Source organism: Rhinolophus ferrumequinum, chromosome 15 (assembly GCF_004115265.2).
Source record: "Rhinolophus ferrumequinum isolate MPI-CBG mRhiFer1 chromosome 15, mRhiFer1_v1.p, whole genome shotgun sequence".
Lineage (NCBI taxonomy): Eukaryota > Metazoa > Chordata > Mammalia > Chiroptera > Rhinolophidae > Rhinolophus > Rhinolophus ferrumequinum.
In genome coordinates this window covers 46,336,512-46,359,169 of record NC_046298.1, presented here as the reverse complement: position 1 = coordinate 46,359,169, position 22,658 = coordinate 46,336,512, and the positions used below count along the sequence as shown (strand labels likewise).

The 22,658-nt window shown below is 40.6% G+C and overlaps 2 protein-coding genes across 2 annotated transcripts in view; one reads left to right on the top strand and one right to left on the bottom strand.

Moving 5' to 3' along the window:
• LOC117034456 (zinc finger protein 615-like) overlaps window positions 1-12,128 on the bottom strand; it is a 38,351-nt gene extending 26,223 nt beyond the window's left edge. Inside the window, 3 exon segments of the mRNA XM_033127361.1 lie at window positions 3,763-3,855; window positions 4,140-4,266; window positions 11,966-12,128. Coding sequence (XP_032983252.1) covers window positions 3,763-3,855; window positions 4,140-4,266; window positions 11,966-12,103 — 358 coding nt within the window. The 5' untranslated portion in view covers window positions 12,104-12,128.
• A 1,025-nt stretch (window positions 12,129-13,153) lies between these two features.
• On the top strand, window positions 13,154-22,649 carry LOC117035411 (zinc finger protein 25-like). Its single transcript, XM_033129283.1, is given in 8 exon segments — window positions 13,154-13,310; window positions 13,458-13,558; window positions 15,835-15,843; window positions 18,766-18,892; window positions 19,553-19,641; window positions 20,546-20,844; window positions 20,846-21,093; window positions 21,096-22,649. Coding segments are annotated over 8 exon segments (1,707 nt in total). The 3' UTR covers window positions 21,773-22,649.
• The last annotated feature ends 9 nt before the right edge of the window (window positions 22,650-22,658 follow it).

Here is a 22,658-nt window from a genome sequence, read left to right as displayed (position 1 = left end):
CTTCTATATGTTACATGAAGATTTCTCCTCTATTTGTTACCGCAATCTTACTCCTAGGATGTATTGCTTTATTTCTCACCCAATTCACTTTTTTCTAGCACATACTGGGATTGTGGTTCACCAACCAGCCTCACGTGGGCCTACTTACAGTATTATACATAGAGTAACCCAAGCCATTACCCCAAATCTAACAAAACACACTCTCATAAGAAGAGGCCTTGGTACCTGTATTAAGAAACCAGGCATTTAACAAATATTCTTTGATTGCTATGTAGTTGACCAAGGCTCTTCTTAACCTGTACTCACATCATAGGAGATCTTTCCCTAGTCCTCAACATTCCCTGAATTCCTCGAGCATATCCAAATGCAGCACAGTGCGCCATTTGGATGTGAACAAGCACAACTAAATTACGATGTGCAAAATAAATCTCCTGATTTCTCAACCCACATCTCCTTCTCCACACATCATCTTCATCTCACAAATGGCAACTCCAAGGCTCCTAGGATTCATGCCAGAAACCCTACCATCATCCTTCATTTATATTTTTCTCACACCCTTCATCTACTTCAATAGGAAATCAATTCTTCCCTCCCTTATCAATATATCCCAAAGCTGACCATCCCTCAACCTCTCTACCCAGGTTGAAGATAGGCATTCTTATAGTCTTATACTATAGCAAATAGGCTCCCAATTGGATTTTAGGCTTCGACTTCTGCCTGCTACTGTCCACTTTCTACAAAGTAGTCACTGGGATCATTTTAAATGTAAATTATATTGCATCACTTCTCTCATGAAAACTACCTGTTTTCTCATCTCATTTTAAAATATCAAGTCCCTGAAATGCACTTGAAAGGTCCAAAGGACCTGTCTACTCCAAAATCTAGCTACTACCACATTGTGCTTATCTATTATCTCCATCCACTGTCCCCTTGCTCACTCCACTGTATTCACACAGACTTCCTTGAGGTTCTTCAAACATGCTCCTGCCTCGGGCCCTTGAACTTGCTATTTTGTCTACTATGGAACACAATTCATCTAAGGGACCTTATCACATCTCTCATATAGCTGCTTAAAGGCATCTTACGAAAGAGGCCTTCCCCTTCCTAAATGAGCTAAGATTAGAGAACCTAAGCTAGATTCCTTGCTGAGAAGAGCAGTCAGTTCCCAGGTCCCTCACATATTATTCCATTTTGCCATTTCACTGATCTTCACAGCACTTTTCACTGCTAGACATCATATTTATATATATTTTGATGAATTTTGTGTCTCCTCCTTTTAGAATATAATCTCCAAGAAGAATTTTGCTGTTGGTGGTGTTCATGGCTGTCAGCACCAGTGTGTAAGAGGCTATCCAAAAAAAAAAAAAACATTTAAGGCAATCAAATGATATTTAAAGCAATGGACCAAGGAAACATTCTCATGCATGGAAAATATTGGGGGAGGGGGCCGGCCCGGTGGCTCAGGTGGTTGGAGCGTCGTGCTCCTAACACCAAGATCACCGGTTTGATTCCCACGTGGGCCAGTGAGCTGCGCCCTCTACAGCTAAGGTTATGAACAGCTCTCCCTGGAGCTGGGCTGCCGTGAGCAGCTGGAGCTCAGCGTGAGCTGCCGTGGGCTGCTGTTGTGCTGCCATGGGCTGCCGTGTGCTTCCAGAAGTGGCCAGTGGCCAGTGTGAGTGGCCGGCAGCCAGCATGGGCTGCTGTGTGCTTCTGTGGGCTACCCTGTGCTGCCAGGAGCGGCCGGTGGCCAGCCTGAGTGGCCAGCAGCCATTGTGAGCAGCGATGAGCAACTGTGAGCTACTTTGAGCAGGCAACTGATGACCAGCGACTGACCTCCTCAGGTGGGGGAAGCACAAGGCTCATAATACCAGCATGGGCCAGGGAGCTGTGTCCTACACAACTAGACTGAGAAACAATGGCTAGAACAGGAGTGGGGGTGGGGGAGGCAGAAGAAGGGGGGAAAAATATTGGGGAGACATCTTTAAACATAGTTGACCCTGAGTTTAGGAAAAGGAAAGCAAGTTTTGCATAAGCAAGATGATACTATATCATGGAGGTCACTGACAGAAGAGAAATTTCCATCTTATATGACTGGCAATATGATTAATTGGGACTTCATGTCATCAGATTACCATAAGAAAAAGGAGGAAAGCTTTTAAGGGAATGAATCCAGCAATATCATTTAAAATAAACTAAAATAATGATCAGAGTTAACAATTATACAAGAAAATTGAAGCAAAGCAGACATGAAGTTTAATGATGTGGCTTGGGCTGGGAACAGAGAATGAGAAATTTTAAGAAATCAACAGGAATAGCAAAGATTTTAAATAAGGGCCCTGAGGAGGGAGAGAAGCATCTAGGAAAAAACACAATTCATCTGCCCCTGGATTCCTGGCACAGAGCTCCTAAAACTCATAATTTCCTAAGTGGTAGAACACTAGAAACATTTTTTGTTCTAATATTTTGTCCTTAACCCTGGTCCCTGACAGAGTTCGCAAATCCCTTAGAATTTCCTAGGTGACAGGAGTGTCATTTGTCCTAATAAGGCGATTCTGGGTCAGCTCCTAGTCACCAAAAATGCCAAGCTATCATTAGATGCTTGGAACTTTCAGCCCAACCCCCGTTCTCAGGAGAGGGGAGGGGGCTGGAAATGGAGTTCATGGATCGATCATGAACTACATGAGGAAGCCTCCACAGAAATCCCAAAAGTATGGTGTTTGGAGAGCTTCCAAGCTGGTGAACACATGGAGGTTGGGGAGAGTAACATTCAGAGAGGGTGTGGAAGCTCTGTGCCCTTTCCCCACACCTGACACTATGCATCTCTTCCATGTAGCTGTTCCTGAGTTGTATGCTTTTATAATAAACTGGTGATTTAGTAAGTAAAATGTTTCTGACTTCTGTGAGCCGTTCTAGCAAATCAGTCGAACCTAATGAGGGAGTCTTGGGAACCTCTGCTTTATAGCTGGTTGATCAGAAGCACACGTGACAAACTGGAACTGTGACTGGCATATGAAGGAGAGGCAGGGATTATCTTGCAAGACTGAGCCCTTAGCCTGTGGGATCTGACACTATCTATAGGCAGCTAGTGTCAGAATTGAGAGTTAAATTGTAGGACACACAGCAGGTGCCACAGAGAATTACTTGTTGTGGAGGAAAACTCTCAGATATCTGGTTTCAGAAGTGTTGAGAGTGTGGCAGTGGTGTGAGTGTAGAGGAGAAACACAGAGGACTGAGATTTTTCCAACATAGCCAGGATATATATCAATAATAGAAGGGACTATAGAATGAACGTTTCTATCCCCCCAAATTTATACATTGAAATCCTAACTGCCAAAGATGGGGGTGGATGTTAGGAAGGGAAATCAACATTATCCAAAGGGGCAAGAAGGTTTAGTAGTCAGAAGAGAGTGCTACAATCAAATGTCTTTCCTTGGAGAGAGGCATGGAAGGTGAATTTCAAAGCAAGAAAAGTAGACAGGACAGGTAGTGATACAGTGCTGGGAAAAGAAGGATGTTAAGATTTGAGAACTCTAAGAAGAAACCTAGAGGGGAAAAAAAAATCAAGACCTAGATGAAATGAAAAGGATCAAATTCAAGAAGAGATGTGTTCCCCTAAACACCTAAAAGAAAAAGTGCTCTTTTGTAGGAGATTGGTGGGCACTCTGTTCACGTGTCCTCAGACACTCTCACAGCTGTGACACCTCTGAACGACTAGAATATGACTTTCTCAGCCGCCCTCCTTGCTCATTCTCTCTCACTCACCTGAACAGATTTGACTGTAGGCTTCACCTTCTATGGCCCATGGTTCCCCTCGTTCCAATCTGGAGAGAGCATCTGGCTTGCTGACTTGATACCCTGTTCATGGGAAGTGACAGAAGAGGCAGGCACTTTGAATTTGGCTGTGGTCTGCCAATGTAGAAGAATGTTCTAGTTTAGAAACTATGCAATTTGTAGGATAGCACAGTAAAGGCTTTTCAATGAGGAAGAGCACATTATAGCCTCTATTCTGGGACCAGAGAAGGAACTGAGATTCATCTACCACTTCAGAGCATCACAGACACGTCAAAGCTTTCTGAAGCTGAGACGGGAAAGGCCACTGACTCGGGACCCTCTGAGTGACACAGGGGAGCCGTCCTCACCCACTGACACCAGGTTGCTGTAGTTCTCCAACATCACGTCCCGGTGCAGGTCCTTCTGCTCAGGGGCCAGGAGCTGCCACTCCTCCCACGTGAAGTCCACAGCCACGTCCTCCAGTGTCACTGATTCCTGTCATAACACACTCCTGTTTAATCTGTTTCTCTAGTTACTGAAAGAGAAGGAACGTGAAGGAAGGAAGCTGTTCTGTTCATTTTTACCACATAGGCTACATCTATCCACTGAAGTGTTGATTTTTTTAAAACTACATTGTTATAGAACCAAAATCTATCCATATCCACAGTCAACCTCTAGCAATATATTCTGTAATCATGCAGTCAACCATCATTCAACGAATGAGAAGTTGATGTAATAAATAGTCAGAAACACTTGCAAAATATATATTTGAAGAACTTGCTACATATATATCAAATTATATATATCAAACATATATATAATTGTTGAAGTAGGCACATATTTGCAAGGCATTAAATATATTCTATTATTTCAGGATTAATAAACCATATTCCTACATTCACCATAAATCTTGATTACCGTTATCAGAATCAACCATGCAGAAAATTCAGATAAAGATATTACGTAATATTAAGGAAGTATATTTTATACATTAGAAGGAATAAAAATATCTTTCCAAAACATTTCCAAAGAACAAGAGACGATTAAAGATCATTAAGGAGACTGAAAAAATAAATAGCCTCCAAACAGCACATACATATAGTCACATGCTGCAAAACAACATTTCGGTCAACGATGGACCATGTATACGACACTGGTATACCACACAGCCTAGATGTGCAGTGGACAGGACCATCAAGGTTTGTGTAAGTGTACTCTGAGGTGTTCACACGATGACGTCACCTAATGACACAGTTCTCAGAACGTATCCCTGTCATTAAGCGGTGCATGACTGTACATATATATGTAATTTATATTTACGTTACCAGGTAGGTTCACAGCATATCAAATACATTGAAGACATAATGAACTGGAAAGGAGACCTCAGAAATAAAAAAAATCACTCAAAATGCAGCAAAAGGACATAGTAATAGAATACATAAAGACAGAATAATAAATGTAGAGGCTAGAGTGAGGTCTAACATTTACCAATCCAGTTTACGAAAGAATAAATACAGTGATGGAAAGGTACTATCCAACAATCTAAGGGCTGAGACAGATGCATCTGTAAATATCTATACAGACATACATGTACAGGAAATACATGTATGTAACAGGAAATACACACTACTGCTCATTTGTTAAGCTGCACTACCCCTTAGGGAAGAAGCATTAAGAGGAACCTTACTTTTTCACTATATGTATTAATACTTTGCAGTCACTGGAGTTTTAAAAATGTATCCATATACATTTGTATGACTAATTTTTGTAAAGGTAATAAAAGAGGCAAAAAGAGGTGGCTTTGAACACAGGGAAAGAGAGTGTATTATCTTAGAAAGGGGGACATTCTGAAGCAAATCCTTTGGGACCCCAACAACTTAGTAGACAACAGTACTTTCAACTCCCTACTGCCAAACACGATCTCAAACACCTGTTTACCCAGAACCTTTGAACGTCATGCAATCCTTCCACTTTCTTAGGTTATCTAGGTTTCTTTCCTAGATTAACCCTGACCGCCACAAGGATGGGTCCATGGGTCACCCTGCTGTGTCCCATGAAGAACTGTGCCCACTGAGTTCTCATGGTCTATTCACAAAGGGGTCTCTGAGGAGCCCTACTTTTGCATTTATGAGAAAGCTGAAGTTAAGGACAGTTAAGTACAGTCTACCATCTGTAGAACCATAAAAAAATGTACTACCACCTAAGTGTCAGGAAATATATAGTGACATTCTCTAAGAAACTGGTCTGCTTTCTCATGAGAGTCAGTGCATAGCCTGTCATCATCATGACTCTCTGGTTGTGATGGCTGTCAGAGACATTACACAGAAGGTGACAGCTAATATAACCCATAGGATGCTCCTGTCAACGTTGATCCAATATTAGTCATTTAGGGCAGGTCCCAGGAAAAACATAATTCTGATCCTACTTTGCTTTGATGATGAAGTTAGAGTCTAAACGTATTTCTGCACAAATCCTACTTTACCAATTTAAACTTCTCCGTTTAATTCAATCATGTTTTCTAATGGTACAGAAATCAATCACAGAATGAAAGAAAGAATAAAACAAACCAAAAGTCACCTGATCCTGAATCATTTTCTTCTGTTATTGAGAAATGGTTAGTAATGAGGATATCGTTTCTTGTCTCTTCCTGAACTGTCCTAAATTTCGGGTTAGAAATCTTAGTCTCCAGTCAGTGGTATCCCCACAAATGACGACATTCAAGTCCTGAAATCTCCGCCTCTTCACTTGATGTGTTTTGTTCCTGGAGCCAGGACCTGCGGGCTGAAAAGTAAATTCGCTTTGAGTGGACATTTCTTCTTGGTCCAGATGTTGTAAGTGCTGTCGCTCACCTGATTTCAACGCCATCTGTTCCTTTATTTGAATCTCCAGAGGCAATTACAGTCTGGAGCAATAAAACATAAAATTCTGAATGTGTGGGCAGTATGTCTTTCTTCTGTGAAGTGGAAGTGGGGTGACTTCTCTGTGAAAGAGAAGATGATAAGGGAGAACCAACAGCACATGATGTCCCTGCCTTCTCACACACATCAGTTTTTGAAGAGACAACTTATAAAAGGTAAAAATTTGGACACCTATTTCTTTAAAACCATATGTCCTCATGTACCTTTTCAGAAGTCTCTTTACAACTCATGTGTAAATACAACTCAGTGTGAAGACAAATGTACCTAAGCCAAGCATTACCAAACAGACCATTTTCACTAATCATTATGTGAAAGAAACAAAGTCAAACCAACAGAAACAAAATTAAAGTATAGAGACCAAGGCTGTTATTTGCAGGTATATACACACACTTAGTGAAAGTACAAAAGCATGCATTATGTAAAACCAGTTCAAGAAAGTGATTGTCTCTGGGGAGGGATGGGAGATGGGCTAGAAGACATCATTTAAGTTACATTTGGATCAGTTTACCAATGGAAAAAAAAATGTACATAATAGAGGAAAATCCCACTGAGTGAAGATGGCAGAGTAGGCAGCTGCAAGGGTCCATCCCACCACAGCAACATCAAAAAAAAAAAAAAAAGAAAAGAAAAGAAAAGAAAATCAAGTGAAAACTTTCAACATCGAAAACAAAACACAAACTCTGAAAAACAGTCAAAGGCTTATAGCAACAGAGTGAACACTGAAACAAGAAAAAGGCAACTTAAAAATGGTAGGAAAGCTAATGTTGCAACAACTATGTATAGTGCCAGGTGGGTACTAGAGTAATCGGGGAAGATCACTGCATAAATTATATAAATGTCTAGCCATTACCTTGTACACCTGAAAATAATATAAAATAATACTGAATGTCAACTGTAACTGGAAAAAAAATTAAAAAATAAAATATCCTAATTATAAGGAAAAAAAATGGTAGGAAGGCTCTGTGCCATATTTATTTGTCCTTGCTTCACCACCCTCCCCAGTTTGGTGGTGGTCTTAAAAATGGGCAGCCAGCCGTCCCAATGCGGGACCCTGGTTCCTGGCTGAGTTTGTCTGTTCGAACCTGTCTGGGGCCTACCTGAAGAACCAATGCAATGTGCTCATCTCTGTTTCACCTAATTTGGAACTCACTCAGGGAGGAAACAGTGGGCATTTCTCAAAAGCACTGTAAGGTAGACGAACTCACAGTTGAGGCAGAGCCAAAAGTTTGAAAGTAAAAGTAGGTCATTTAAAAGCACCAGTATATACTGCGGAATTTATAAAGCCACGTACATGCACAGCGCAGGACCCCTGCTCAGAAAAGACCCAAGAAGACCCTAAGCTTTCCCTCTGGTGATTTCTATACTCAGTGGAAGCAGGAAATGAAGGCTAAGGCAGAGCTGTAAACAACCTGGCTAAGCACGACACAACACACAACCATGAACACATTACACTAAGTGAAAGAAGTCAGACATGAAAATTAACATAGTCTATGATTGCACCATATGAAATATCCACAATAGGTAAATCCACAAAGACAGAAAGCAGATTGGTGGTTGCCAGGATCTAGAAAGGAGAATGTGGAATGACTGCTTAATTAATACAGGTTTCTTTTTGGGGTGATGAAAATGTTCTGGTGGCTACACAGAGGTGGTGGCTATACAACATTATGAATATGCTAAAAGCCACTGAATTGTTGACTTTAAAATGTTTAATTTTTAAAAAATGGGCAGAGGACATGGAGATATTTCTCTAAAGAGGACATACAGATGGCCAACAGACATGAAAAAATGCTCAACCTCACTAATCATTAGAGAAATGCAGATAAAAACCACAATGAAATACCACCTCACTCTTGTCAGAATGGCTATCATCAATAAATCAACAAACAACAAGTGCTGGCGAGGATGTGGAGAAAATGGAACCGTTGTGCACTGTTGGTGGGATTGCAGATTGGTGCAGCCACTATGGAAAACAGTATGGAGGTATCTCAAAAATTTGAAAATGGAACTACCTTATGATCCAGCAATTCCACTCCTAGGTATCTATCCGGAGAAATCCAAAACTCTAATTCGAAAAAATATATGCATCCCTATGTTTACTACAGCACTATTCACAATAGCCAAGATGTGGAAGCAACCGAAATGCCCATCGGTACACAGCTGGACTAAGAAACTGTGGTACATTTATACAATAGAGTATTACTGGGCCATAAAGAATGAAATCTTACCATTTGCAACGATATGGATGGACTTAGACAACATTATGCTAAGTGAAATAAAAAAGAGAAAGACAAATACCATATGATCTCACTTATATGTGGAATCCAAAGAACAGAATAAGTGAGCAAACTAAACAGAAACAGTCTCAGAGACATAGAGGAAAAACTGATGGCTGCTAGATGGGAGGCGGGTGGGGATTAGATGGGAGGGAGAAGGTGAGGGGATAAGAAAGCACAATTTAGTAGCCACAGCATTGCCACGGGGATATGAAAGACAGTTTGGGGAATACAATCAATAATGTAAAGACTTTGTAGGGTGTCAGATGGGCACTTGTCTTATTAGGGAGGCCACTTCATGGACTGTGTAGGTGCCTGATCACTGCATTGTACACCAGAAGCTGAATAATATTGAATGTCAACTATAATTTAATATATATACATATATATATATATGTATGTATATAATCACAGGATATGGAGTAGAGCATAGGGAATAGAATCAATGGAATTGTAACAGCTATATACGGTGTCAGAGGGGCTGTAGATTGGGGGTGGAGGATTATCACTTTGAGGGGTGTGAATGTCTATTACATTGTTTTCTACACCTGAAACTAATATAAATAAATAAATAAAATGCTTAATTTTGTTTTCTGAATTTCACCTCAATAAAAAAATCAAATATCCAGCACGACAATATAAGTATTTTCTTTAAAACCAAAAGCAAGGCTAGGATGAGCAGTATCACTACCATTATCTATAACAATTCTAGAAATGAAACCCCACTAACTTGATAAAGAACCAAGTAAGAATAATCAATATTAGAGAAAAGAAAGCAAAGTATAAGAAGTTCCCCAACATGATTGATTAAGCAAGAGTCAGAGTTTCAGAGATTTAAGTGAACATATATCAAAAGTAAAATTTTAGTCAGATGAGTAATTACGGAATTTGTATCTAAAAATTGGTAGCATTCCAAAACACACACTTCTTATAGCACTGCCACATGACTGACTATTTTGGGGAAACAGTTTAACACTTTGTATTGAATACTTTCAATAGAGATACGGTATTATCAGAATCCAAAAATCCACTTCTACGAATTTTTGCAAAAAGAAAATAATAATAATAATAATAATAATAATAATAATAATGGCATACACATCAAAGTTGATGTAAAAATATTATTTAGGTCTATAATAGAGGATTAATTGAATGACTTAAGAGTACACACATCTAATGAAATACTATGTAGCTACTAAAAAGGCTAACAATCTCTATTTGGTGAATAGACATAAAACCAAAATTAGGTATCACATAAACACATAAAAAGATATTCACCATCATTAGTCTTCAGAGAAATGCAAATCAAAACCACAAGTAAGCTACCACTTCACACCACCTATAATAACTATAATAAAAACATGAAAATAAACAGTGTTCATGAATATGTGGAGGAACTGGACCCCTCATTCACTGCTGATGGGAATGTACAATGGGGCAGTCACTTTGTAAAACAGTCTGGCAGTTCCTCAAACGATTAAACATATTTATCACGTGACCCAGAAATTCCACTCCAGATATATGTTCAAGAGAAGTAAAAACATGTCCACACAAAAGCTTGTACATATGTGGGCAGCCGGTTAGCTCAGTTGGTTAGAGCACGTTGCTAGTACTAACACCAAGGTTGCCGGTTCGATCCTGGCATGGGCCACTGTGAGCTGCGCCCTCCTTAAAAAGAAAGAAAAAAGAAAAAAAGTGACTACTGAATTATTTAAATACTTAAATTCTATCTAAATGAATGCACATATTGAGTGATTCCAGTCATAATGGCATGGGTTTGCCTCAGTATATGGTTAACAGAAGTTTTTAAAAAATAATAATATAAAGAAAAAATTTTATGTTTGTTATGAATGTTTATGCTATGAAGTTAAATGAAGCAAATTATACCAATGTTTCAGCAATTCATTGGAATTGTGAAAATGAAGCATAGAAAAATGAAGACTAAAATGAAAATATATGAAAAATTTAACAAATGTTACCATTGGGAAACAGAATGGAGATAACAGAGATGTCATTTTAATTGTGTTAGATTGATGCTGAAGGGCAGGCCCAGTGGCTCAGGTGGTTGGAACGCTGTGCTCCTTACGACTAGGTCACCAGTTCGATTCCCATAAGCACCAATGTACAGTGCCCTCTACAGCTAAGATTGTGAACAAGGACTCTCCCTGGACCTGGGCTGCCGTGAGCAGCCAGAGGTTGGCGTGAGCTGCAGTGGGCTGCTGTGAGCAGCTGACTGGAGACCGACTGCCTCAGCGGGGGGGGGCAAGGCTCATAGTACCACCAGCTTGGGCCAGGGAGCTGTGTCCTATACAACTAGACTGAGAAACAACAGCTTGAACCAGAGTGGGGGGGAGGCGGAAGAAGGGGGGAAAATGATACAGAAAGGAAAAGTTTACAAACGTGTAGTACACACACAGTAAACTTGCAGGAAGGGCAAAATCCTCATCTTTATGTAGAAACCTGACCGTTTTAGACATGCTTAATCCTCCATCTCCAACAAAGGTTTCAGACCTACCCGGTAAAGATGAAGGGGCAATGTGGGAAGGCAAAGATTTGCAAACTATGCCTTGAAGAACTGAAGAGAAAGGTAAGTTTGAACATCAACCCACCCACCAACCAGCTTCAACTCTCACAAACCTCTCAATGACTGACACACCTGGACGTTCCCCATCAGAATAATCCTGAGACCTGGACCAGACCACAGGTTAGCTGACCACGACCCCCGCACCTGTCATTGAGTCGCATCTTACATCCCGAATCCGAACAGACACCGCTTTGTCAAAAACGAGTTCCTGTCACAGTCGTCAGTCACAGACACCAAGCCCTGATCACGGACTTTCAATCGTTGATCTCGACAGGCCTTTCATCGCTGACCACCAGAATCCCTCAGGACTGACTCCAAAGGCACCCCAGCCACAGACATCCCCCTGACCAACTCCTGCTTGCTTCCTCTCTCCCGACGGACCCACGGTTCCCCCCAACCCGACGACACCCAGACACCTTGATCCTCTCATTCTGTTCCACGGCGAGCTCCACACACAGATGGGGTTTCCCCGTGACCCCACCGCGACCTTCTAGGTGCTGCACTTCCGCGAATTCTTTTCGGTAGGCATCCCCGCCCAGTCTCGGCACCGCCATACGGCGGCCGAGGAGGCTCCGAGGCGTGTTTGAGAAGAAAACCGGGATTTCCTGTGTTTCCGCGGAGGAAACATGTCTACGCCCATCTCTCCACGGATCTCGGGGGCGGCCATCTTTCAACACTTGACGTACACATGGTTAAGGGGCCGTTTAGACCTGAGTATGCAAAGAAGGCTGGGAACGGTGAAAAGCCACCGAAACCCAGCGGCGCAAACTGCATTGATTTTCAGAAGCTCGAGCTCACACAAGACTAATAGGGGCTGGGCAATGTCCACCTCAGCAGGCTGCGGAGAAAAGTAATCCAGTTTGCACGATGCAAGATTTGGAAACGAAACAGTTGGGCGCAGCCATCTTAGAAGTTAGGTGTCCGTACAAAAAAAAAAAAAAAGAGGAAAAAGAACTAATGTACAGGTCGAAATGCAAATAAATACCTTAAGATTGCCCCTGGCTGGATGTGGAGGGTAGGAGGAAAATTTGGGGCACGCTATGGGGATAATGCTATCAAATGAAGTAAAACAGGGATGAAGAAACGTAGCTTACCTTTGGGGGTGGGACATGGTTACAGCCCAGTAACAAAGACAGGAGCCAATGGGAAGAAGGAATCTGATGACTAGCCGGAGAGTTTTTCCACAAGTGGTTAGAATTGTTCATTCTGTTTGACTTGACAATTCCAATTCTACTTTCGTCACTAGAAATTACGTGTGAAAATACAGAGTTGAGATAAAGCCCGCACAAAAACTTCTGCCAACAATTTCTGGTCTTCTTCCCATTTCATCACCATCCACCTAAATCAGGAACATGGTCCCTCCCTCACTATTAGCTCTGTTCACCCTCTAGCCCTCTCTTGTTTCACCTTGGAGATGTCACCTAACTCCCGCCACCAATCCGGGCTGTAGAACATGTGTTCCTTCAACTAAATTTGTTAACTCTGTGTTCACAGTGAAGCATACGGCCTTTCTTGTACCACCTTGGCTATTCCAGAAGCATTCCCAGACGTCGCTCCACCTGTTCCCAACTCCCTAAAGGACGAATTCTCTTTCCTGCACGGTTATGCGCAACTTTTCCAAGATGGCCTCGCCCGCTGTAATGGAGGCGGGGGTCGGCTTCCGACATACCACAAGGAAAGCGGAGGCGGCCATCTTCGGGCTTACTGAAGGGAATGGGACTCGGGTCGTCCGAGGCAGCTGGAGCGTATGCATCGCCTTTTGTGACGCTTGCAATTGACGTAAGGCAGACAAGTAAAGTCATCTTGGTCAAGCAAAAGTTTTATGGCAGATCTTCCAAGATGGCGGCTCCCACAAGAGTCCTCTGAATGGGGGCTGCCATACTTTGTCAGAGTGTCTTTGTCTAAAAGACAGGAAAGCCGAACAGAATCTTCATCAGTGGAAGGAGCCCTCGGGTGGTAGTTGGCAGCCAGCAGACTCAGATGCTACAAAGATTCAACTTGACCATGAGGTGAGTCTGAAGGGGAAGTGATGGATTGTGGCTCTTTTTACCCATACAGTATGAGAAGAAAAGTGTCTGCAGAAGTACTCACGCTTTGGGGATAATGACAATGCCATCAAAGGAAGTGTGGGGACAGAGCCAGGAGTGCAGTTTCCAGGCTCTCGGCCAATGTGGAAAGGTGCTGGCTCAGGTAATAAATGGCCATCAACTGTGATTGGATGACCATCAGCTGTGGCTAGTTTGCCGTCAGCTGTAACCAGTGAGGCACTGGCCACTAATATAACTGCTGTGGCTACGCTAGGAGCAAATGGGGGCTAGCAAGAAGGTGGTGGCTGAGCTAGCAAGAGGCGGATTGCAGTTAGCAAGTGAGGTTGGTTGGCAGAGAAGTGGACGGCAGGTTGCAGATAGTGTGGCTCCTGCTTCCTGTGTCTCCAACTCAGCTGCCAGAGAGAATATAGTGGTGTGACTCCCCTATCTGTGTGCTCCATGGGTGTTCCTTTTTGGCCTCACCATATCCTGTGTTCTTATGTGGGGAGTGGGACCAGAGATCCCGCATGATACCCTGCATGACAGGAAGTGAAACACGAATGAAGAAACCTAGCTTACCTTTGGGGGTGGGCCATGGTTACCATTCAGTAAAACTATGGCATTGTGCCATAGTTTGATTTGGGGTTTGTGGTAGGGGAGGGCTGTGGGAAGTCCGTGAGAGGAGCAAGATGTTGTGGGACAGGGAATGCATTTTGTGACTGAAGGAGCGGGATTGTCGAAAGTGGTGCAGACCTGGGGATGGTCAGGGATTGGAGTGGCCTAGAGAAAGATTAGGATGGCATGGGGTTAGCCTTTGTGGGGGAGGTCAGTGACAGGGCCTGTCTTGGAGGCAAATCAGTGATTGGCACAATCTAAGGGGTGATTAGGATGCTCTTGGGGGGCAGGTGGGGGCCAGAGTCATTGATTGGGGGCAAATGATGGGAGATCAATGATTGGGGTGTCCTTGAAGGAAGTCAGGAATTGGTATGTCAGTGTCTGAAAAGGTTTGAAGATCAGTTCTTAGGATGGTCTTGGGGGATTGGAGCATCCCTGGAGGAACGTCAGTGATTGGGAAAGCCTTGGAGCATAAGTCAGTGATTGAAACGTCCTTGGGAGCTGGTTCAGTATTTTTGATATCCTTGACTTAGGTCAGTGTTTGGGATGTACTTGGGGAAGGGGGTCAGTGATTTCTTTGGGGTAGTCAGTGAATGAGATGGCCTGTGGGAGGTCAGTGCTTGGAGCAGCATTGTTTCTTGTCTTTGAGGGTTTCCAATGGTCACTGAGAGTCATGGGGGTTTGGGAGTTTGGGTCTGGATGGGCCTGTGATAATCTGATAGAACTCATGAGCTGTGAACTGAAGTAGCCATGTGGCCCATAGGGTACGATGCTGTTAAGCACTGATACCTGAGAGATTTATGGGAGTTGAATCCTGCAAAGTCTCTGTGTTTTGGAGAGCTTTGGGGTTTGAAGGCCGATTGACTTCTCTTAAGTTATACTGGTGCTTTCTGCAAAACCTGCTTTCCAACTTCCTCTGTCCTCTAAGTCACCTCTTTCTCTCAGTCTCTACAACAATGAAAACTGAGTTGAAATGATCAAGGTATAAACAAATCTACGGTAAAATGCTTATTATGCAAGATGTGGTGTCTGGCCCTCTTGTCTTCAAATTTACTGCATATTTTTCTGGAATCTTCCCTTTTTGGTCATTCTGACACATGAGAGGACATTCCCACATCCTAAATCCTGATAGCTAGAGATACACATCATTAAAATTTTGGTATATTTTCTTTTCCATACTTTTCTAGGACTCATTTTATTACAAAGATATGATAACATTTCATAAGTAGTTTATAATTTGTTTCTTAAAAGTAACTTAACCTTATATAATAAAATTGTTCCGGTATTACTAACTTTTGATACAAAGTCTTGTTAATAGCTGCATGGTATTCTTTATTGTGATCGCCTTACAATGTTGACTGAAGTTACATTAAATCTTTGCAATAATTTGGATAGGCGTGACATATTAAAATATTCATATAGATCTGGACATTGCATGTTAAGTTTATTTCTAGATTGTATCTATGTTTGGTGCCATTGTGAATAGCTTCTCTTTCCCTTGAACTTTTTATATTTTTCTGTTCTGATAGGTATAAAAGCAGCTCATTTAAAACAGTTTCTTTCACTTCATTACTGAAGTGAATCAACTGAAACACATTACTGAACTCTTACTATTACTAATGTGTTTCAATTGATTCTTGTAGGTTTTCCAGGTAAGCGGTCAAAACACCTACAGGTAAGTTGAACTCAGAGAAAAGAATATGGAGTTTGGATTTGGGCAGACCTAAGTTTTTATCCATACTCTGCTGCTTGCTACGGAAACTTGGGCAAGTTTCTTAACTTCTCTGAGATTCTTTTCCCATTCGTTAAAAAAAAAAAAAATCTGTACTAACTACTCAAACAGTTAAAGTACCTAGCACATAGGAACCCAAGACAAATTAGCAAAAAGTTTTCTAGTATTTATACCTGTTTTCTGGACTGTTTAGGCTTTTAGAAATTTCTCATTGGACTTTCAAAATTTTTCCTATTTCTCTATAATGGTCTTTCTTTATATAGAGATTTAGTTTTGAGTACAGGTTTGGTAAATTACATAATTTAATGGAGATAGCTTTGTCGTTTGTGTTTATTATAAAATAATTATATGTTTATTGTAAAAAGGTAATATATATTCCTTTTTAATCTTTAGACTATCATATTAACCTACCACCTAAAGAAAACATAGATAAATTTTAGACATTTGTATGTATATGTATGTATAGCTAAAATATGTACACACACAAAAATAAGGACTCATACAATTCAGAAAAATCTGTTATACTTTTATTTATACAGTTTATTACACCATTGAATTTCTGTAATCCCCAGGTCCTGGCTTTCTGAGATAAAATAGTTCCTATGAGGGGATAAAGTGAAAGTACCGAGATCAACACTATACCCTTGATCAAAGACCTCATACTAAAGCTTCAGAGAAGAGCCCAGAATCAATAATAAAGCAGATAGTAGGGTTGCTGCGTGTTTGTAAAGGCTCCAGAAAATGTCCAAGTCCCAAGTGAGTTGTTTGTTTATATTTTTATTTGGTTTTATAGTGGATTTGAGGAGGTTTAGTAATCCTATATTAAAATAATATGTTTAATCAATATTTATGAGGACTGCTTTATACAGATACAACATGAAAAAATAAATGTTAGAATTCGGGAAAAAATACTGAGATGAAAGATCACCTTCACAACCAGATTTATAATGAGAATATGTAAATCATAAGTTTATACTATTTGTTTAAAGTTAGAATATATAGCTCATGAGGTTCTAAATAGTTAATTAAATTGAGTTGTAATTTCCAATTCCAGTTATCTATTTCTACGCAACAAGCCACCCCAAAAAACATTAATTTTTATATGGATTCAGTGGGTCAGGAAATGAGACAGGGCCCCATGGTGATGGCTTTTATGTTCTTGGCTTCCCAAGACCACTCTCAGCTTTAATGATTTGCTGGAGATCTCACAGTACTCAACAATGCTCTTATGCACAATTATAGTTTATTACAGCAGAAAGCTACAGATTAAAATCAACAACAGAGAAAGGTGCATAAAGCCAGGTCCAGGAGACACCAGGCAAAAGCTTCTAGCTCTCTCTGTGGAGTCATATGGACAGTGTTTTAATGTTCTCAGCGATGATTTATAACAACACATGTTGAGTATAGCTAATCAGGAAAGCTCACTTGAGCCTTGGTGTCCAGGGTTTTTTTATTTGGGGTCAGTCACAAAGACATGGCTGACCACATGAATGGCTGACTTTAGTCTCCAGCCCTTTCAGAAGTCAAACTACTACAGTGTGGCCCAAGGCCCTCACTATAACCACACGATAGCATAGACTACCTGGTGAGATCCAAGGCTCCCAGGTAAACCAGGTATTTCAAGATCTTAGAGGTTACTTCTCATGAATTCCAAGGGCAAACTTTTCTTTGGAATGAGCAGGGTTGACAATCTAGACTTGCTGTGTTAATCCTTAACTGCAAAGCCTGTCTCCACATCGGAATGTCTGGAACCACAGTTCAAAAGACTCACGATGGTGGGGACTGGAATTGTCTGCAGGCTTCTTCATTCCCGTGTCTCTTTCCCAGGATGACGTGATTCAAAAGCTCAGCTTAGCTGAGGTTGTTGACTGGAGCACTTGTGCATGGCCTCCCCATGTGGCTTGTGCTTTTCACAGCATGATGCCAGACTCTGAGGGAACCAAAGTAAAACTGCATGGCCTTTCCTGCCTTGGCCTTGGCAGTTATGCATAGTCATTTCTGCCGCATTTTTATAATCAGGATTACAGTTTATGTACTTTTCTGTAATCCATTATATGCACTTAATACCCGTACTTTGGAAGTCTCTCCGTATCAGCATGTAAATGACAAATAATAAATGAAAAAAATTTTTGAGACCTACAATGTACTCTACCTACTCTAACTTCAGCCATTTAATTTCACAACTTAGGAGGAAATAGATTTGCAGTGTTTTGAATGCTCATGGTTTCATTATGCTGTCTTTCATGTTACTTCTTTTCAGAGGTGACAGTGCCATGTCACCTCTCCCCTCTGCAACTCACTCTAAAACATAGAATTGATCTCATAAGAATTGGTTCCAGATTCACATCTGTAAAGCTCAATGTTTATAATTTTTTCTCCTCCCCATGGGTGCCCACATGGTCTATATTTCTTACTTGCCCTGTATAAATGTATTATATGTTCATTCTCTTCCATTTCTCTCTTTACAAGTTAGTATGCTCCTTCAGGGTAGGAGCAAGTCTTATTTATAAAGGAATGCCTAGTACCGTGTCTAAGATATAGGTGCCTACACATAGGTTATAAACAGTGTCTAGACTGAAGGATTTAAGGAGGCTCTATCCTATTGCTCTTTTGTGAATGAATGAGTGAATGAACATGTGAATCAGTGAATGATTGGATGGAAGCCCAAAGATGGGACAATTTAAATTAAAAAATGGTTTTTACTACAATGTATAATGCAAAACTAATATGCGGAAGACAGTTAAATGACTTACCACGGGAAAAATTATAAGGAATTCCCGTTTATCTTTATAATATTAGCCAATGATAATCCCTTGAGAATTAATCGAATGTTCTGTTACAGGGCTCACTGTCATTCAAGGATGTGGCTGTGGTTTTCACCTGGGAGGAGTGGCAGCTACGGGACCCCATCCAGAAGAACCTGTATCAAGATGTGATGTTGGAAAATTATAGCAACCTGGTATCAGTGGGTAATCAGAGCGTTCCCTGGTAAATGTAGGCAGTTAATTGTCTTTCCTTTTTCAGTGATGAAAGGGGTGGAGCCTTATAAGTGCCTTACTTTTCTTAGATTTGAGTTTCATGCATCACAGATTTTAATACCTTTTTGGCCTCTAACAGAGTGGTTCTTTTCCTCACTTCCGAAGTAAAAGGCGTTTATATGGCGAAGATGTAAATTGTTCAGCCCATTAAATGTAATCTTCCTCATTTATCAGAGGCCTTGTAGCCCAAGTATTTGGGTATGACGGGCCAGCCGTCACAGAATCGAACGCGGTCCCTGAACGGGGGGTGAGGATGAATGAGAAACACAAATGTGTGCGGGAGGACTGGTGCTCCAAAGCGTCACCAGCCCCGAGTTTATTGTGCTCATGCCTTATATACCAGTAATCTCAAGGTTGCAAAGCAAATTCCATGAAAACCACTTTGTGCAACAAATTAGACACACTTTGTGCAACAAATTAGACATACCTATCAGCACATCCTGTTCTGCCGACACACATAAGAACATCTTGAACTCCCCTGTTCTTGACCCATTGTTCCTCCAGAGAGGGAGCATGATATGCTTGCAAGCTTCCTTGCAATCGGCCTCCCACATTTGGGTCCATGGGTCTGTTATACTTTTCCTTGAGTAGGGCATCAAGTTATCAAAGCAGATGTGTTCTACCAGTTGGAGCAAGAAACACCATGGGTAATAGAGGAAGAAATCCAGAGTCAGATTCATGTAGGTGAGTGAAGAATCAGTCTTGTGGGATAAATGGAAGTAAAATCCCAGTTGGTCAAAAAAAGGGAGGCACTTCTGAAATGTTTGGAGCAATCTTGATGTTTTTAAGCTCTGCATGTGATTCAGAACAGCTGACATAAGCTCCTACATACATGAATATTGACTGTACTTTTTAATCTCTCCATATTAGGACTCTTTCGCTTGGCTTTTAAAAGATACGTTTCCTTCTTCTATGTACTTTGATCAGATCCCTCTCTAGTTCATCTTGGAACTTGCTCCTAATTCGTCTTTCTCCCTGGTATCCTCAGGTTACCTGCCTTCTCCTTATCTCCATCTCCCTAATCCGTGGTGTGGCTCTCTTTTCTTATTCACCCAAGCATTTGTAAGTTCTTCCCTCTTCTCTTCATTTTGTGCATCTCCCATATGTCTTGTAGTTTCTTCCATTTGTTTTTCTATTTCCATTTATAAATGTTTGACTTTTGTTATATACCCACAATCTTCATTTCCTCTTTTCTCCTTTGCCTTTATATGAGATTCAATTTCTATTATATGGTCATTGTGAATTCATTAGTCTCCTTTCTAGAAGACAACTGGCAAGTTGATAATCATACAGATTATCTAGAAAACCAAGGCAACCTTGAAACTACAGAAAGTCACCACAAAAATAATGCATTTGGAAAAATATCTTCTCTGAGCTTAAACCTTGATGTCCCTTTAGCACAAAAATCTCATACACTTGAGAAACTTGGAAAACATTTGAAACCTAATCTAGAATGTATTATTCAGAATAAAAGCTATGTGAGAAATGAAGTTGAATTTAATAGATATGACAAATTATTTCATTATACTAAGTGAGAGAAAATTCATACTGGAGAAAAATACAATGAATATAATGAATATGTAGAGGCTTTCAGCCATAAGTCACAGCTTATTAAACATTGGAAAACTCAAACAGAAGAAAAACAGTATAACTATAGTGACTGCAGGAAAGCCTTTTCCCAAAAATCAGACCTCATTAAGCATATCAAAGCCCGGAGAGAAACCCTATGGTTGCAATAGATGTCAGAAAGCCTTCAGTCGGAAGTCCCATCTCATTTTACACCAGAGAACCCATACAGGACAGAAACCTTATGAATGTAATAAATGTGGGAAAGCCTTTACTGATAAGTCATGCCTTAATAAACATCAGAGAACGTATACGGGAGAAACGGTTTGAGTGTCGTATATGTCAGAAAAGCTTCAGCAATAAGTCACAACTCACTTTACATCAAAGAACTCACATGAAAGAGAAACCCTACAGATGTGGTGAATGTCAGAAAAGCTTCAGCAGTAAATCACAGCTCATTATTCATCAGCGATCTCACACAGGAGAAGAACCTTATGGTTGCAGTGAATGTGGAAAAACATTTCCCCTTAAGTTTAGCCTCATTTTACATAAAAAAACTCATACAGGGGCAAACCTTATGGATGCAATAAATGTGGGAAAGCCTTCATCCAGAGATCTGAGCTCATTAGACACCAGAGAACTCACACAGGAGAGAAACCTTATAATTGCAGTAAATGTGGAAAAGGCTTTAGTGTAAAGTCACTCCTCAATACTTGCTGGAGAACTCATACAGGTGAGAAACCCTACAAATGCAGTCAATGTCAGAAAGCTTTCACCCAAAAGTCACACCTCACTATTCATCATAGGTCTCACACCGGAGAGAAACCTTACGAATGCAGTGAATATCACAAAGCCTTCAGCCGGAAGTCATATCTCCTTATTCACCAGAGAATTCACTCGGGGGAGAAACCTTACAAATGCCTTGAATGTGGGAAAACTCACAAGTTTAGCCTCATTATTCATCAGAGACTCCACACAGGAGAGAAACCCTATGAATACAGTGAATGTGGGAAAACTTTTCCTATTAAGTTTAGCCTCGTTTTATATCAGAAAACACACACTAGAGAGAAACCCCATGAATGTAGTAAATGTCAGAAATCTTTCACCCAGAAGTCACATCTGATTATACATCAAAGAACTCACAGAGGTGAGAAACCGTATGGATGCAGTGAGTACTGGAAAACTTTCTCCCACAAATTCAGCCTCATTTTACATCAGAAAACTCATAGAGGAGGGAAATCATGAGTGAAGTAAGTATCCGAAATTTGTCATTGAGTGTGAATAGGTTATTACACCAGAGTTTACAAAGGAAGGAAACCTTAAGGTTGCAGCAGATGTGAACATGCTTTCTTCTCAAACTCACACCTCACTACTTATCAGAGAATAGTACTGGGTAGAACACCAGACAGGAAATGCCTTTCACAAGAAATACCAATTGATTATTGCTCAAAGGGAACAAACAGGAAGGAACATATTGATTGTGGGGATGTTCTCAGCATGAGATTCAGCTATTGGAGAATTGACACTGAGGAAAAAAGTTTTATACTTTATAGAATCTGGGGAATCATGCTTTCATGGGTATCATTTTATGAGGGAAGTCATTTTCTGTAATTGTGACAATAAAAATTATAGAAAGTATTTAATATGTAAATAAATACTTGTCAGAAAACAAAGCAAAAATTTTATCAGAACTATGTAAGAATGTGTGTTTTGTACCTATATTTATTATAAAGATTGTTCATATTTTGCAGTTGCACGTGTTAATGTAACAATGGAGACTCCCTAGTAATGTGCTTAAATGTATATAAAACTTTCCCATAGAATATCTGCATTGAATTGTATCATTTCAATGCTACATAAATTGTAATTGAATTACATGGTCCATTATTTAATAAGAAATCTTAATAAAATACTTAATATTTCCCCCTCTCCCCACTTGCTGGTATTAATAAATGGGCCTGACAGATTTTGAGCCTCTCTTGAGTATAACTTTTTTTCATTGGTTCTAAGTTAGAAATTTTTCCCCACATATTAACAATGCTGAAGGTAAAATGCAGCATACAGTTAATGGCTTGGCATATTTAAATGGAGAACGTGGTACATAAAATAAAATAGTGGTGCATCATACAAC